Source organism: Capra hircus, chromosome 15, assembly GCF_001704415.2.
Source record: "Capra hircus breed San Clemente chromosome 15, ASM170441v1, whole genome shotgun sequence".
Taxonomy (NCBI): Eukaryota; Metazoa; Chordata; class Mammalia; order Artiodactyla; family Bovidae; genus Capra; species Capra hircus.
Genome location: NC_030822.1, coordinates 21,624,665 through 21,642,285, shown reverse-complemented (window position 1 = coordinate 21,642,285; position 17,621 = coordinate 21,624,665). Strand labels below are relative to the sequence as shown.

Sequence of the window (17,621 nt, the reverse complement as noted above, 5' to 3'; positions counted from 1 at the left end):
AGTTTATGAAGCCAGACAGGCATCAGAGGTATTTCTTTTTATGTTCCATCATTTTGTACATCATATGTAAAAGAAGCTGGTAACAAATTAGGGGAGAAAACGGAAAATCAGTCTGTCAGCTCTGATTTTTTTTCCCCCTGTACACACTTAGCATTGGTTTTACTTAGTCTTCAATGCCGATTTACTGTAGGTTCTATGAAATTTTAGCACGACTTAAAAAAAAATAGAGATCCATCCAAAATCCACCATGCCAGACATTAGGCTTTTATAAACCAGGTGCTTCTCTTCATTTATTTTTCATTTTTTTGTTGCAAATTTCATACTTAGACACTTTAGTCACAGTGATTATATTTACACTTTAACCAAGCGGACCTTTTCTAATACTCACAGTCTTCCTGCATCTCCTCCTGAATTAAAGCTGGTTTGCAACTCATTTTTTCTGCTCTTTAAGGAATGCAGACACATTCTGCTAACCCAGAGGCTTTCAAAGTGTGCCACTAACTTCCTGTTTCAGGAACCCTCACGGAACATTCCATGTTCAATTTATAGTTCCCATCCAAGATCACCTTTATTTTTTCTGGGTGAAAACGCAGTACCCAATGTTACTCATACATTTAAAATGACGCTCCATGTAAGTGACCTTAAAACACCCCATACATCTTCATTTAACAGACATCTATTTACTCTTCCACATCCTTTGATCACATGCTGCCAATATATGGGTTCCTTTCCTAAATGGTTTCCACTTATCCAGATCATTAGGAACTTGTATAAAAAATACTGTACAATGTTTGCTTTTAAAAATTCTCTCCCCTGCCCCACACACATACACATACAGGGTGACTCTTTTCCTAGACTAAGTTTCCTATTCACTTCATTTCTGTCCCTTTTTGCTTCTTCCCTTCTACTCTGGTATATCATAATAGAAAAGAAAGCTGACAAACAAACAAAAGTAGCCATCACAAAACTACACAACTATCGATATTACCTCCCAGGGAAGAAAATCGTATTTATTGTGGATTTACTGAGTGCCAGGAACGTAACATACATAATCGAATTTTAATGCCATGAAACATACATGGAGTAGTGAAAAAAATAAAGGCTTTGGGGTTAGACTTCCAGTTCTGTTGTTAAGGAAATGATCTAAAGGCTGCGGCTTCTACACACTCCCCGCTTCTCCCGTCAGTAGGTAGAACACAGCTGCAGCTGTTTAAGCCATGTCCAACCTGGGAATCAGACCTTTCGGGGTGTATCTCCCTGATGGGGAGGTCCAGCTGGCAGTTTGCTAACCTGAAGAACTAACGGTTTAAGGGAAGAGGGGACCAACAAGAGGAACTCAGCCTAGGTTCAACAAACCCTTCACTGTTAGAGGGATGTCCCTGAACACAGCATCTTTTCCCCTGTCCCCCAACAAGCTCCCACAGGCTTACAGGTGACTCCTTGGGAGGCCACGTGACATGCCTGGATGGCCTTCTTACAGACACAGCCTAACAACTCGTGTCTCCGTTTTATCATGTAGATCTCAGTCTCTCCTTAAGTAAGTTGCTTCATCTCTGAGCCACAGTTTCATCTGTGAAATGGGATACGCAAAAGTTATGCAAAAGGCAGAGGGCCTCTCCCAGAACACAGCATGGCTTTGATTACCATGATTCTGTTGTGAAACAACTCTGGCAATGGGGCAGACGCATTAGAAAGGGCAAGTGGGCCACCTGAGCAATGCTTAGTCATTAAGTCACGTCGGATTCTTTGTGACCCCATGGACTGCAGCCCGCCAGGCTCCTCTGTCCATGGGATTCTCTAGGCAAGAATATTGGAGTAGGTTGCCATGCCCTCCTCTATGGCATCTTCCTGACCCAGAGATCGAACCCGAGTCCCTACGTCTAACCTGCAGTGGCAGGCGGGTTCTTTACCACTAGCACCACCTGGGAGGCCCCTGTGCCTGGCAAAAAGGAAGAACTGGGTAGAAGGGGCAGCTTCCTAGCTGGACTCCAAAGCCCATTCACTCTCATCATCAGGAGGACTAAAGGAACCCACACAGTTACCTGGACTTACTCATGGGCACACCTGAATGGGGAAAGGTATGCAGGAAGTGCAGGAAGGCAGAGCATGGAACCAGGCAAACATGCGTCACAAGTGTCAAAGGGACCCCAGTGGGCTCAGTGTCTGGTAGTATCTGGAGAAATTTATGTTACACTTACAACTCAAAGGATTAAATAAGAAATACATGTTTGTAACATAGCTTGAAAATAAATGGTACAAAATCTATATGGCTTTAATTCAGCTCTAAGAATTCAGCCATTGAGAACGCAACCATCAAGAAATGTCATATGTTCAATAACTGGTTTCTAATGTCCAAAGGACATTCTGAAGGCCCACTTGGTTCAGCTTCTGGCCAAACTCACACTTTACGCTGGTTGCTTTTTACTACAGTTTAAAGAGAGAGTCTCCAAAGCTAAAAGAAACTTCTGCAGCTACCCAGAGCATGGCAATAACGCAAATGAAGTAAAGAACTGACAACTGAGAGTTTAAAGATACTGTTGGAGCCTGTCTTTGAAAGTTCTCACTGCCTTCAAGATCTGTCTCACCACTCCCCTTCCTCACCTTCATGAGACCATGCACACCCGGAGAGATTTCATGCACTCTACTTTTTGAACATTCGGGAAGGATCTAGATGTGTCCATGAAGAGCTCATGGGCACAGGTTAGCCCCTTCTTTGGCTCCACTTTGTTCTATCATTGTGCAGATTCATGGCAATGCTTGATCTTGTCTTAGAAATATTCTCTTTTGCAACTGAGTGTCTCATAAGTGTAGACCTACAGTCCAAGAGCCACATACACATCTCTACCACCGCCACACTCATTCATTCATTTAGCAGAAACAGACTGAGCATCTACTGTGTGCCAGGCTCCAGGGTAGGCATGGAGGCCCCTGCCCTCATGGCACTTACAGCCACTGTATCATCTCCTTCTATCCACCCCAACAACTCTGGGTTAAAAAGGAGCCTGTCAGTGTGACGTGAAGAAATGAAAGAATGCCCAGTAGCCAGCGCCGGGGTCTCAATGTGGAAGTCCAAGTCTGCCTGGAGCAGAGTGCATGGGTCCATGCGACCCCGACTTCAGTGGGGACACTCGGCCAGCACTTCCTTCTTGGTGCATGTGCCCAGGGCTACCGTCTCTCTCAGCAGCTCTTTGGCGAAGGACATGAAAGTTGTCCCCATGAAGCAGAAGGACCAGAGGAACTGGCCCACGTCTTATGATACACTGAGGTATTCAGTTCAGTTCAGTTCACTTGCTCAGTCGTGTCCAACTCTTTGCGATCCCATGGACTGCAGCACACTAGGCCTCCCCGTCCATCACCAACTCCCGGAGTTTACTCAAACTCATGTCCATTGAGTTGGTGATGCCATCCAACTATCTCATCCTCTGTCATCCCCTTCTCCTTCTGCCTTCAATCTTTCCCAGCATCAGGGTCTTTTCTAATAAGTCAGCTCTTCGTATCAGGTGGCCGAAGTATTGGAATTTCAGCTTCAACATCAGTCCTTCGAATGAATATTCAGGACTGATTTCCTTTGGGATGGACTGCCGTCTAGGTTCCCATTTTTTAAACCCTAGATTCTGCAGCATATCATGCAACAGAGGCTGGATCATTCTTTTCTTCTGTTCTCTCAACATTCCCAGTGTCCCCCCTCAAACACCTCCCCACTGAAGCCTGAGAGCTCCTGGAAGGACTGGCCTGGATTTCTGTGTGTCGTTTCTTACAACCAGACAGAACAGTCAAGACTTCCACGTGGCCACTTCCTGAGTTGCCTCAGGTCAAGGAGTAGAGTGACATCTGCAGTTACTAGGATATTCTCCCTCAGCCTCGAGAGCTCCTCAAAGTAACACTGGATTCTAGTGCTGTGTGCATGTGTGTGCCTCTGTGTGTGTGTGTGTGTGTGTGTGTGTGTTAGTCACTCAGTCGTGTCCAACGTTTTGCAGCCCATGCACTGTAGGCCCCAGGCGCCTCTATCCATGGGATTCTCCAGGCAAGAACACTACAGTGAGTTGCCATTCCCTTCTCCAGGGGATCTTCTTGACCCAGGGATCGAACCCGAGTCTCTGGATTTGCTCTGTATTGCAGGCAGATTCTTTACTGCCAAAGCCACCAGGCAAGCCCTGATTCTAGTCCTGTCTCTTCCCAGACTAACTTTCGGCCCGTCACCTTCTCTGCCAAAAACTCAGTCTTGGTCTTCTTTGGCAAATGAAGGCAACACCATCATGACATACTCAGTTCAGTTCAGTTCAGTCGCTCAGTCGTGTCCGACTCTTTGCGACCCCATGAATCACAGCACGCCAGGCCTCCCTGTCCATCACCATCTCCCGGAGTTCACTCAGACTCACGTCCATCGAGTCCGTGATGCCATCCAGCCATCTCATCCTCGGTCGTCCCCTTCTCCTCCTGCCCCCAATCCCTTCCAGCATCAGGGTCTTTTCTAATGAGGCAACTCTTCACATGAGGTGGCCAAAGTATTGGAGTTTCAGCTTTAGCATCATTCCTTCCAAAGGAATCCCAGGGCTGATCTCCTTCAGAATGGACTGGATGGATCTCCTTGCAGTCCAAGGGATTCTCAAGAGTCTTCTCCAACACCACGGTTCAAAAGCATCAGTTCTTCAGCACTCAGCTTTCTTCACAATCCAACTCTCACATCCATACATGACCACTGGAAAAACCATAGCCTTGACTAGACGGACCTTTGTTGGCAAAGTAATATCTCTGCTTTTCAATATGCTATCTAGGTTGGTCATAACTTTTCTTCCAAGGAGTAAGTGTCTTTTAATTTCATGGCTGCAGTCACCATCTGCAGTGATTTTGGAGCCCAAGAAAATAAAGTCTGACACCGTTTCCACTGTTTCCCCATCTATTTCCCATGAAGTGATGGGACCAGATGCCATGATCTTGGTTTTCTGAATGTTGAGCTTTAAGCCAACTTTTTCACTCTCTACTTTCACTTTCATCAAGAGGCTTTTTAGTTCCTCTTCACTTTCTGCGGTAAAGGTGGTATCATCTGCATATCTGAGGTTACTGGTATTTCTCTCAGGAATCTTGATTCCAGCTTGTGCTTCTTCCAGCCCAGTGTTTCTCATGACATACCAGCACTTGCAAAAGCTGGCTATTGTTAATAATTATTAATATACACCCTTTGCATTCTAATTGTTTAAAATTTTTAAAAATTTTAACTATTTAGAATTGTTTTGAAGCCCAAATGAACACATATGAAAGTTCCCTAAGTGAAATATACCATCCAAATATGTTTATCATTGTTGGCTAATTGAGTTGGTCTCTCAGAATTTGCAGGTAAAAATTTAAATCATGCCCAGTGCCGATATTAAGCATAAATGATTGCCAAAGAACACATATATATCTCCTTCCACATTCGCTTATACAACCCATAAAAGCACATGACAGGTTTTAAAGGTTTGCACCCAGCGGGCAGAGAAGTACGAGTTGGATCCAACATCCCAAACTCCACACACACAGCTTCTGCCATGGTATTTACTGACATGGCCACCGATGGGAGGTAGGAAGCCAGGGGACTGGTGTTGCTTTCTCCTTTTCCAAATAAACAAGGCAGTTGTTAAACCAGAAGTGAATCTGATCCCGTGCAGCTTTAAGAGCAAGTCAGCTGCATTCTGAAGCAGGCGAAAATGTAAACAGAGCCTGAAACTCTAGAGCAGGGCAGACCCACCATAGGTTTCAGAATGGGAGAGTCCATGGGCCTGGGGCCAAAAAAAATGAAATGTTAGCCTGGGTCTTTAAACAGAATCATGTAGAAGCAGAGTGCATATTTGTTTAACACACATACACAGACCTTCTTCTGTGCCAAGACCTTCCTGAATCCTCCTGAATAAAAGCTGGAATCCTTGAGACGGTGGTACAGAAACAAAATTGTTCCTACATTGCTGTTCTTTAGCGTCCATGGACTTTCCTCTTGAATGCAGAGATGTTTCTTTTCTTCTTTTTTTTTTTTGGCCCAAGTTAATTACAAAGTATGACTATGAAAATAAAATAAATGAGCCCATTCCACTCATCCCCGTATCTGAATTCTATCATATGAGTTGCCCATTGGTTTTCTAATCCTCTCACTCAATATCTGCTCTTAATTTGTTCGCTATTGCCAGAACTTGAAGACTGTCAGCAAAATCCATGATGCATCACAAAACTTATAATTGGAAATAAAAACATCTGAAGCTCTTCTGACAGAGTAAAGTACCATGGTGCTGATCAGAACAAGGCAATGTGAGCAACCTTGTAGCTGTTTGTGTGCAAACACAATTATGTATAAATGCAGCAGAGAGTTGAATCAACACTTAACTCCCACTCTGAAAAACACTGAGAAAATTACATTTAAAGGCATGGACGAACTCAACATATTGATGATCCAAAATGAGGGGGAGAGAAGAAGGGAAAAAATACATCCTGCTCACACTTCCTTTGAAAACGCAGCTTGATGGGCTTTCTCTTGCTATTTCAACCATTTTAGAATTACGCTGCCTGGGACTCCATCTAATTTTCTGGCTGCAGAAGTTAAGGCACTTCCTCCACAGTTACTAAATCTGACAAATTACACCTGGGTCTACTCTAACATGAAAAAGTGCGCTCTTTGTTCCTGACCCTTGGGCAGCATAGAGATCAAATTCCTGGACACTGGAAAGCCCCACTCATTTTCATTAAAAGCCACGGGAGACTAGCTCTGCATTTCTGTTCAGGAGGGGAACAAGTCACACTGCCGAACAACACAACTGCCATGCTCAGGTCAGAGCAAGAATGACTTTTTACTCTTTGCAGCTTGGCTACTGATCCGTTTGTACCCAGATTTTTTTCTTTTCTTTTTTTTATATATAAGCATCTTGGTAGCAAAAGAACGACTGAAATTTAAAAAAAAAAAAAAAGAAGAGGCTAGTCAATTTTTAAATACCAAGTGCCATGAGTGAATTTATTGAAATCTGCTAGCACTAAAATGCTGGCTACAGATCCAGTAACCAAAAATACGAAGATGATTTCAAAATGCCACCTCTCCTCCATCCTGGCCAGACAAGCAGTGAGTGAGTTAGCACAGTGGCCGATACCTGACAGATTAGAATGTTCTCTCCTCTGATCAGCATTTGCAAAAGAAATACAAGAGCTGAAAGTGATCATAAGAGATTAGGAACCATCTCGGTGGCAAAGAACAACATGAGGGATGCAAGAAATCCACGAGCTTTGCTGAACAAGAGCAGAGTCCTGGGCAGATCTAACCACCAGGCCCTACAATACCCTCTCCTTCTGTCCCCCAGAGAGGGAGAGAAAAAGGTAATAGGAGAAATTAAGAATAGCTTTAACTGCACTGTTAGTCCTGTGACAATACATCACACCTGAGTCCTTTCTTTAAGACTCCTAGAAAAATGATGAGGTGAGGGAGTATATACACAGAAGCCACAGAATCGGGCAGAAGGCCTCCTAAGCTAGGTTCCCACCGCCCACCCTCCCACCTCCTCTCAGGAATAGTCAACTCTTGCCTTCCTTCCAAGGAAACATCTTTCTTCCAGGACAAGGCACCCCATTTTCTTCTTCAGTGTAGGTCACTGGATTTTCCCAGACCCATCAAACCACAGCCAAACCCTCTTCCTTGCAGATTTAATAAGCACCACAGTGCACTCCAATTGCAAACACCCACGAGGGCTCAGGATTGTTTTAAGCTATTTTCCACATACAAATTCCTCCTAAATTGTAAGTCAGGAGACATTGCGTTAATTCTCTCTGGTCTTTAGGAAGCTTTCAGCGGTGCTACAAGCTATAAACAGGGAATGAATGTGAGCTAATATACCTTGTTTAGAGCAAAACTGAGTCACAATTCACATTTTGTAAATGAGTTAATAGCTCTCTCCCTGGTCAGATGGCAATTACTTTTGAGAAATCTGTGACATGATGGAAATCCTTAGTATCAAGGTTCTCATTTTGATTTCTGTTTTTAAATTAAAACCAGTAACAATATCAGCAAATCAGAACTTAATATTTCCTCTGGAAAAGTCATTGGGAAAGCATGGAAATCAAACTTAAATCAATTCTAACTTACAAAACAGAAACAGACTCATAGACTTAGAGAATGAACTTATGGTTACCAGGGGGAAGGGAGAGTTGACATATACACACTGCTATATTTAAAATGGATAACCAACAAGGTCTTAGTATATAGCAGATGGAACTCTGCTCAATGTCATGTGCCAAACTGGACAGGAGGGTAGTTTGGGGGAGAAATATGTATAGTTGAATCCCTTTGCTGTCCAGGTAAAACTATCACAATATTGCTAATTGGCTATATTCTAACATAAAATAAAAAGTTAAAAAAATTCTTAAATCAGTTCACATTATTTTGGGGTTGGAATATCTGATGGGTTACTAAGCAGGCATCCACCTACTTGTGAATCCCAGGGATGGAAAAATCCTTTTTGCTGACAGGATAAAAGTAGCAGCTCTGGTATAAATCCCCCCAAACTTGCTTCCAATCAAATTGTTAATAATGAAACAGGCTAAAAATTGTACAAAATATTAAAATAATCAAGCATGTCCAGAAATACATGCTCTTTGAATATTCTAATTTGGGTGACTACTGAAGTGGGTGGCATCAGAGAGAAAGTGGGGCAGACCTCATTGCCCCTGTTTTACAGAGAAGCTGATGGATTTGTCACACAGTCACCAGAGACTGAGCTAAGGCTAGACCCCAGCACATCTGACTCCCACTGCAACAGTCTTTGCACAAAGGTGGACAAGGGTACAAAGGAGACTGGAAACACCAACCCCACTAGGCCAGTAACAGCTAGCTCTTATCAAGTGCTTATTCTCATGTCAGAAAGCCTTCTGCATGCTGCGGGTGCATTAACTCACTTACGACAACGATGAGAGAAAAGTAAAATTGCTATTTCCCACTTCAGAGATGAGAAAACAGAGGCATGGAGGTATTCAGGGAAAAGCTCAAGTCCAAAAGCTGAATGAGCGGTGGAAATGGGAAATCTTGTTGTCCCTGTACAGAAACACTGATGTAAGCATTCCTAAATCAATGTTCGGATTACAGCAGTTCTGGGAATATTAATTTTAACCAAAAAAATCTTCAGCAAGATCCGAACTGAGTTGGACATGACTGAACGACTAACAGTCTTCCTGTATCCACTAATCAGTCCTTCTGGATACTAACTAGTAAAGCTAAAAAAAAAAATTACAGGAAATGTCTCAACTTTCTATTCTACAGAAGATAATCCAAACTGTTGAGTAGGGGTGTGTGTATGCTCAGTCCTGTCTGACTCTTTGTGACCCCGTGGACTGTAGCCCACCAGGCCCCTCTGTCCATGGGATTTTCCAGGCAAGAATACTGGAGCGGAGTGCCATTTCCTACTCCAGGGGATCTTTCCCACTCAGGCATAGAACTTGCATGCCTTATGTCTCCTGCATTGGCAGGCAGATTCTTTACAACTGCGCCACCTGGGAAGCCCTGGGAGGTTGAGTGAGGTGGCCAACTGAATTCACTTTGTCCTTTTCCAGCCTTATTCACAACTCCTAGGGCATGACCAGGATACTCTTCCAGGTTGCGTAAGTAAAGGTCAGTTTTTCTGCTCTATATACACATAGGGCTTTCAAAAAGTAAGAAAGCAAATGAATACAAATCCAAGACTCCTCTACTATTGATTTTCTGGTCTCACACTCCCATTTTAAAGACGCAAAAACTGGCTCTAGAACCTAAGTGACTTGCTTAAATTCACATAAACACTTAGCAGCAGAGCTAAGTCCTGAAAAGTGGTAATTATTAATATTGCTCTAAGCAAACCACCAGACACTCTTCTCAATTCAGTGCAAACATCAGCCAATTTAATCCTCACCATAACCCTCTAAAGTAGGTATTATTTTCACCGTCTTAGAGATGCAGAAACTGAGGTTCATCCTCTATGAGTTAACCTCTTCAAAACCAGACAACTGCCAGTTGACAAAGCCAAAATCAACATGCTTCCTTATCTGGTCCCAAAGAATATGCACCAGCTTCAACTTTTCTAGAGCTGAGAACTGCAGGACCAAGAATTGTAGAACTGAGCTCTTAACCTGTAACTTGCAAACTGTCTGGGGATTAGTCTTACGTTTGAGTGTGTGTGTATATTAGTTGCTCAGTCCTGTCCAACTCTGTGACCTCACAGACTGTACCTCGCCAGGCTCCTCTGTCCCTGGGGTTCTCCAGGCAAGGATACTGGAGTGGGTTGCCATTCCCTTCTCTAATCAGTCTTGCCTGGGGAGCTTTAAAAATACAGGTCACTGGGCTCCACCTCAAAAAGGAGAATCAGCATCTTGGGGGGGTGGTTATGGCTTCAAAATCTATCTTTCTTCAGAGTTGATCAGGTGATTCTCATGTGCAGCAAGATTTGAGAAACTCTAAGCAAGATATTTCATGAGTGTTTCCAATGTAAAACACAAGGAGGAAATGAATCACCTAAGGCTGATGGAATGTTCAGAGTGGCTGAATCTGCGTGAAGGGTAACACGGTGACCTTCCCCCAAATTTTTCTGTGTCCCATCGACACACGTGCAGCCCCAGTCACACAAACAGACGCGAATCTACTGTACCAAAGCTCTGCCCCCATTGATCTCGCCAAACGAACTCTGCATCACAACAAACAATTCGCAGCAGTGCCAAAATTCATGTTCTGTTGGAAATACAGCATAAAGGTTTCATTTCACCTTTATTTTTTTGGTTTAAGACACTTAAGCTGGCACCATGCTTTCTCAGCATTGAGCTAAAAAAAAAGAGGGGAAGACTGTTGGAAGGAACACTTACCAAGGTGCACCATATATCCTGAATCCCTTCACTGTTACCTCTGAGTCTTGTAAGTAAATACTGTTCGTCAGGAGGGACTGAACGTTGTCAAAGTCCTCTGGTTTCAATTTGGACACAGAGGGGAAACGGTAGTAGTCCTGTTTAACAAGGTCTGCCATGAATTCCTTATCAAATGTCAGTTCATGATTCCCAGCAATCACTATTTTATATTCATATGGCAGGTTTCCTGAAATACGAAAAAAAAAAAAAAAGAGCACCAATTAGCACGTTCATTTCCCATCACGAAGTACAACAGCCATGACTGCGTGATCATCAGACAGTATCCCCAAATGAAACAGATCACACTCCTTTATATTTCCATGGGAACCAAAATTTATGACTACTCCTTTATGCTAACAAAAATGACGATAAACGGGAGACAGGAAGCCGCTCAGAAGCTTAAAAGCTACTAAGGAGACATTAAGTTTTCTAGTTTCATTTCCCTGTTCTGTTTGCTACAGTGTCACTGTGATAAATCCATACTGTGATCCATACTTTAGAATCACCCAGCAAAAATTACTTTAGTCATAAGCCTTAAAAAAGGTCTAGATTTGGTTTTAATCCTTAAAAAATAAGCTGACCAACTGTTTGTAACAACTCCGTTCCCTGCTAGATTTTTAGTATCACCTTAGTACAAAAGACACAGCACACACATTTCACAATTTGCATAAATCAAAGGAAGCACACGGTACAGTTTTGTATGGCAAGTTAAAGTTTACCTTTTGGCTTGTGAATAAAAAGATTAATAATGACCCCCTGATTAGAAGGCTAACTTTCCTCCCATTGGGATGGGAGAAGAAACTGTAAAGCTTAACCCCCTTTTAATATTTATGGTATGGAAATGTGAGTTCACCAGTGTGTGCTTTTTATGCAAAAGTTTCCCGATCAAAATGAGATAATTCTGGGAAGAAGAATGAAAGCTATAAAGGAAAACCCAAACAGCAGACTTCTGCATAGATTTATAATGTTTGAATAAAGTACAGATCATACATATTAATAACTCATCGTGATGCTATAAGAACCAAAATCCAAAGGGAGATAGTGCCCAGCAGCTGTCCCCATCCTGAAATTAATGCCCTTTTCTCTTCTTTGTCATTACGCATCCCTCAAGCCTCACCACTGGGCAGCTGCTCATTTTATTTTATTTCATTTTTATTTTGAGGAGGAAAAGGGTGGGAAGACGGTGCCTATAATTCCAGCTTCCTGAGACTCCCGGGTCCAATGCAAAATTAATGTTTTCTGCTATTCCAGGAAGAATGAAAGTTACCACTAGCAGGAATTGGATATATTTGTTGTAAGAATTCATCCTTACCAGCAAGCCAGAGTCAATGAATCAATTAATGAAGCTTACAGTCTGAGACAGAATTATGTTTGGGGGGGAGGGCAAGTTTTTGTCATAGGTCCAGTTGGATTTCACCAATGCAAATTGTAAACAGAATTAAAATTGGATACACAGAATGTGGGCTAATGGGGAGACTTATGAGAGAGATGAAAACAGGCAGAAAATAATACTGCAGGAAGATAAAACTGAAAACATGGTGGCTAAGTATCAATGGATAGATATCCTTGACTACTGGCCCACAGAACTGTGTGACATGCCTTTGGCCTCAGTTATTCAAAACGTTGTGATGAAGAGCTCCAAAAAAATAGGAAGCCTCTCTCAAGGACATCCCTGATGGCCCGGTGGTTAAGAATCTGCTTGCCAATGCAGGAGACTTGGGTTCGATCCCTGGTCCATGAGAATTACACATGCAGCGGGGCAACTAAGCCTATGTGCCACAACCACTGAAATCCGAGCGCCCTAGAGCTTGTGCACCACAATAAGAGAAGTCACCACAATGAGAAGCCCACCCACGGCAAACGGGAGAGTAGATTCCACTCACTACAACCAGAGGAAGCCCACGAACAGCAATGAAAACCCAGCACAGCCAATAAGTAAATAAACAGATTAAAAAAAGAAGAAACTTCTCTTAAACACATGCAGAGCTTATAATCTGTACTAGCATTAAGGCAGTAAGATTGTGATGTATGTTGCAAGTTACCTGGATAAAATGATGATATTTTGCACAATTCCCTACACTTAAAATACAGATAAAAGATGTATTCAGGAGTCTGAAAATTCCCAGCACTGTACACGATAGAAATTTTTGAGACACTGCACTACTTCAACATCATGGCTCTGTGACCCCACTGGCCCAATACTGCCTGCCCGGACCAACCCTCCTTCCAAGGCTAGAACAGTCTGATATGTTATCCTGGACAGTAATCTGCTCCAAGGCAGGTGCTACCTGATTGAATCTTTGAGCAACTCTATTTGTACGAGTCATGCTTTAGCTGCCAGTTCTCCTTTAATGATTCATGATGATGGACTCACTGCAAACTCTGTCTTTATGCACCACTGCTCTTGCAAGAGGCCTTGGCTTCTTGCTTTTTCCATTTTAGAGCATTGCTTCGGGGATGGGATGGGTGAGACGGGGAAACAAGGCGACCTGAAGGAAGTACATTTCTCCCCTTCAGATCAGTGAAAGAAAAAAAACAAAACTGCTGCAAAGTAAATCTTTCTCAGGAAGACAGGCCTCTTCAGTATCTTTTAAATCACATTTTGGAGACTCAGCATAAAGAAGTAGCCACCAAAATGAACAGCCGTGGAAATCGTCATGATATTTACACACTGCCAACAAACTCATCTCTTTCTGAGAATCCAATAGTAGTTTCCAACTTCCATCCTCTGTTACCTATATTATGAGATTGTCTGACATGCTTTCTTTTTTGCTGAACTGACCTTTCATCTGTAATCTGCCAACCTTTATGTTTTATATGAAAAGTGTAAGCAAGGCAGCTGACAAATCTCCTGTTACTTGATGGCATTTTCGTTGTGTGTGTGTTTTTTTTTCCCAGACTAGATTAATTTGGAAGGCTCTGCAGTCAAGCTCCAACCTTCTTGGTATTCAAAGAGCATGATTTTAAAATTGTCAGACAAAGAGGTGCCTGCCTTTATCCATTTTATTCAGATCAGGTCATCGAAGTTGACCTGATCTGAATAAAAAACCAAGGCCATATGCAGATATTCTAATGTGGGAAAAGCCTTGCTTTGAATGACCTAAAGAATTCTACCAACTAACCAGTTCTATCCTCCCAAGACATGGTATATCTTTTACCAGTAAGATACGAGATGATTTTAGGTGAAATAGAGATGAATTTCTGACAGAATGTAAAGTAGCTTTGTATGTTCTAAAAATGCACATTTGAAAAAAATACGCCAACACAAGTAAATGAAATATGGCTTCATTTTTCTACTATCTTTTCTATTTTCATTTTTCTATTTTTGTATATAAAATAGGAGATGGTTTAAAGAAAACTACTGATCAAATAATCATATAGATAATTCAAAGATTTGGCAAAGCAATGACTACCAAATGAATGAAATTTGGGCAACTAGTCCATCTATCAGTTCAGTTAAGAGCTACAGATAATAAGTAAGACAAGCTTCTGGAGGCAGCAATTAAGTCTTATTCAAAACTGTGTCTCCTACTGTATCTGTATTACCTCACTATGTCATATAAATAGATGCTCACTTAAAAACTAAAGGATAGCTGAAGTAAGCTAGGTCTTCGCTGCTGCTCCACGATTCTAATTATCCTACACGCTTGCCACTGTCTATTCCCTAAGCAGCCGTCACAAAACTTGTTCCAGGTTCCAGGCTCCAGCCTCCATTTGACTCCCCACTTAGCTTACAATACACATCCTCTTGGAGAAGGCAATGGCACCTCACTCCAGTATTCTTGCCTGGAAAATCCTATCCTCTAGCCCCAAGATGGAGAAGGCAATGGCAACCTACTCCAGTACTCTTGCCTGGAAAATCCCATGGATGGAGGAGGCTGGTAGGCTGCAGTCCATGGGGTCTCTAAGAGTCAGACACGACTGAGTGACTTCACTTTCACTTTTCACTTTCATGCACTGGAGAAGGCAATGGCAACCCACTCCAGTGTTCTTGCCTGGAGAATCCCAGGGACGGGAAAGCCTGGTAGGCTGCCGTCTATAGCATCGTACAGAGTTGGACACGACTGAAGCGACTTAGCAGCAGCAGCAGCAGCAGCCCCAAGATAGGCTCTCTTTATTTCCCAATTGCTCCTTTACATTTTCTCATCTTTTTAATAATTGGCTTCAATGCTTTTCTTCTTACTGGCCCTTTAATTTTTCAGACATCTCTCTATACTATTTTGGATGTCTTTATTATATTTCTCCTGCTTTAGTAAGTTGATGTTTACTCACCCCAAGGAGATAAAAACAAGAAGCTCTTCACACACCCACACACCCCACACACACATCTCAAATGCAATCCTAAACCATCCCTGGAATTATTTCCTCTTTGAGATGCATCTTCATTTTATTTCTAAACTTCTGGAAAGAGGCTTCCAGAAGTTTGCAGTTGGTAGGCCACATTCAGCTGAGAGATGTATTACCATTGGTCCTCAACTGTTTTATTTTCTTAGTTGAACTAACATTTAGAAATCTGGAGGTATCGTACTAAAAATTCAGGGTTTCTGGCTTCTTTTGGAAGATCAAAAATCAGGCAACTCTGACCTCCAATCTATTGCAGACCTCCTCACTCTCTGTTACTTCTCCCTCCTGGCCTACTTATCATGCTTGTGTACCCTCATGGGTTAACCTACTATTAGAATCAGCAACTTAAGAGTTAAATGGCTATTCAGAATTTACCCAATGTTGGACTTCCCTGCTGGCCCAAGGGTTAAGAATCCACCTGCCAATGCAGGAGACATGGGTTTGATCCCTGGTCTGGGAAGATCTCACGAGCTGAGGAGCAACTAAGCCCACGTGCCAAACTACTGAAGCCCCTGCACCTACAGCCCGTGCACCACAACGAAGAGAAGCCACCACTCACCGCAATGGAGAAAGTCTGCACGCAGCAACAGAGACCCAGAGCAGCCAAAAATAAATGAATACAACTTAAAAAACCGATGATTTAACCAACGCAACCTCCCTTTGTTTCTGTACTCAACCGAAAGCTTCCCTGAATGTCAATAATTACCTCCTAAAAACAAAAGCCAAGGTTTTTCCTCCATCCTCATCTCCAAAGATCACACGGCAGTAACGTCTCTGTCCGATAAAGTATCTTTTCCCTAGATTAGTGATGCTGGACTCTGCCTTCTCCTCCTCCCTCTCCAAGGTACCCCTTCCTGTCTTCTTTCTCGGTTCCCTGTGCCTCTCATCTCACTCTCGGCTGACTTGCTACACTTCTGCTCTTTATCGTTACTTCTATGAATATTATTTAGTATTTTTGTATTGCATATGTCACATTTCTACTCTTTATGATTAAATTTTTAAGTCTTATTGCAAATTAAACTGTGGCGGCAGCATGGGTAAGAGTAGAGGCTTTGCAGGCTTCACCACCTATTAACTATATGACCTTGGACAGAGCTCCCATGTCCTCTAAGGTGTCTTAGAAAAACAAGGACAATAATTGCACCCACCTCACAGGTTGCATTCAAGATAAAATGAGATAGAGCTTCTAAAGCACATGCATGGTATGGAGTAAATAATCAGTGCACATTAATTATTATTTTATTCCATTTGTTTAGTTTTTCCCTTTGCATGTGACTTATCTCCTCCTAGATGACCCTTGAAGGCATGGATTGTGGCTTGTGGTTCCCTGTTTGACCCAAACTAGTTCAATACCTTGGGCTTCCGAGGTGACTCAGTGGTAAAGAATTTGCCTGCCAATGCTGGAGATGCAGGAGACATCGATTCCTGGGTCGGGAAGATTCCCTGGAGGAGGAAATGGCAACCCACTCCAGCATTCTTGCCTGAAAAAACCCCATGGACAAAGGAGCCCAGTGGGCTACAGTCCATGGGGTCGCAAAGAGTTGGACATGACTGAGCGACTGAGCACACACACAGTTCAGTACTTTCCAAATGGCAGGCACATAATAAGCAACCGGTTTACTAAGTGAAGGAATGACTGAATCCCTTCAAGACTCGCCAGGAGCTTCCTGAAAAGAATTCCAGGAATGGGCTTGTCATCTTGAGTCATGACAAGGTTTAAGCCAGTATCAGATTGTCCTCCAAGTTTAAGCCCTCTTGAATTGCAAGCTCAATTAAAAACAAACACACACAGTTGGGGACCAACTCTAATACATCTGTGAGCTGAATTTGGCCTACCAGATGCAAGCTTCTGGAATCCTCTTTCCAGAATTTTAGAAGTGAAATGAAGAAGCATCTCCAATCCAGTCTAGCCAAATAATCTCCAACACATTGTTTTTAAACTGTAGTTTATTCAAATATAAATGGGGAGGGGATAATAATCACACTACCCTTAAGGTTTGATGCACATTACATAATCTACTGCATGTAAAGATTGCAGTTTCTAACACTTCATCGTCTCTAAACAGGTACTGCTGCTGCTGCTGCTAAGTCGCTTCAGTCGTGTCCAACTCTGTGAAACCCCATAGACGGCAGCCCACCAGGCTCCCCCATCCCTGGGATTCTCTAGGCAAGAACACTGGAGTGGGTTGCCATTTCCTTCTCCAATGCATGAAAGTGAAAAGTCAAAGTGAAGTCGCTCAGTCATGTCCGACTCTTAGCGACCCCATGGACAAGCAGCCTGGTAAAATCCCGTGGGATTTTCCAGGCAAGAGTACTGGAGTGGGGTGCCATCACCTTCTCCACTAAACAGGTATTAGCTGTGCTCAAATAATTATTATAATGATTGCGCTTCCTAGTTGTCAGTCAAG

At 42.7% G+C, this 17,621-nt stretch overlaps 1 protein-coding gene across 2 annotated transcripts in view; it reads right to left on the bottom strand.

Moving 5' to 3' along the window:
• Positions 1–17,621, bottom strand: part of MPPED2 (metallophosphoesterase domain containing 2) — a 207,692-nt gene that overhangs the window by 91,839 nt on the left and 98,232 nt on the right. For both annotated transcript variants that reach the window (XM_018059298.1, XM_005690032.3), the window contains exon 4: positions 10,831–11,056. In XM_018059298.1, coding sequence (XP_017914787.1) covers positions 10,831–11,056 — 226 coding nt within the window. The remainder of the gene's footprint in view (positions 1–10,830; positions 11,057–17,621) is intronic.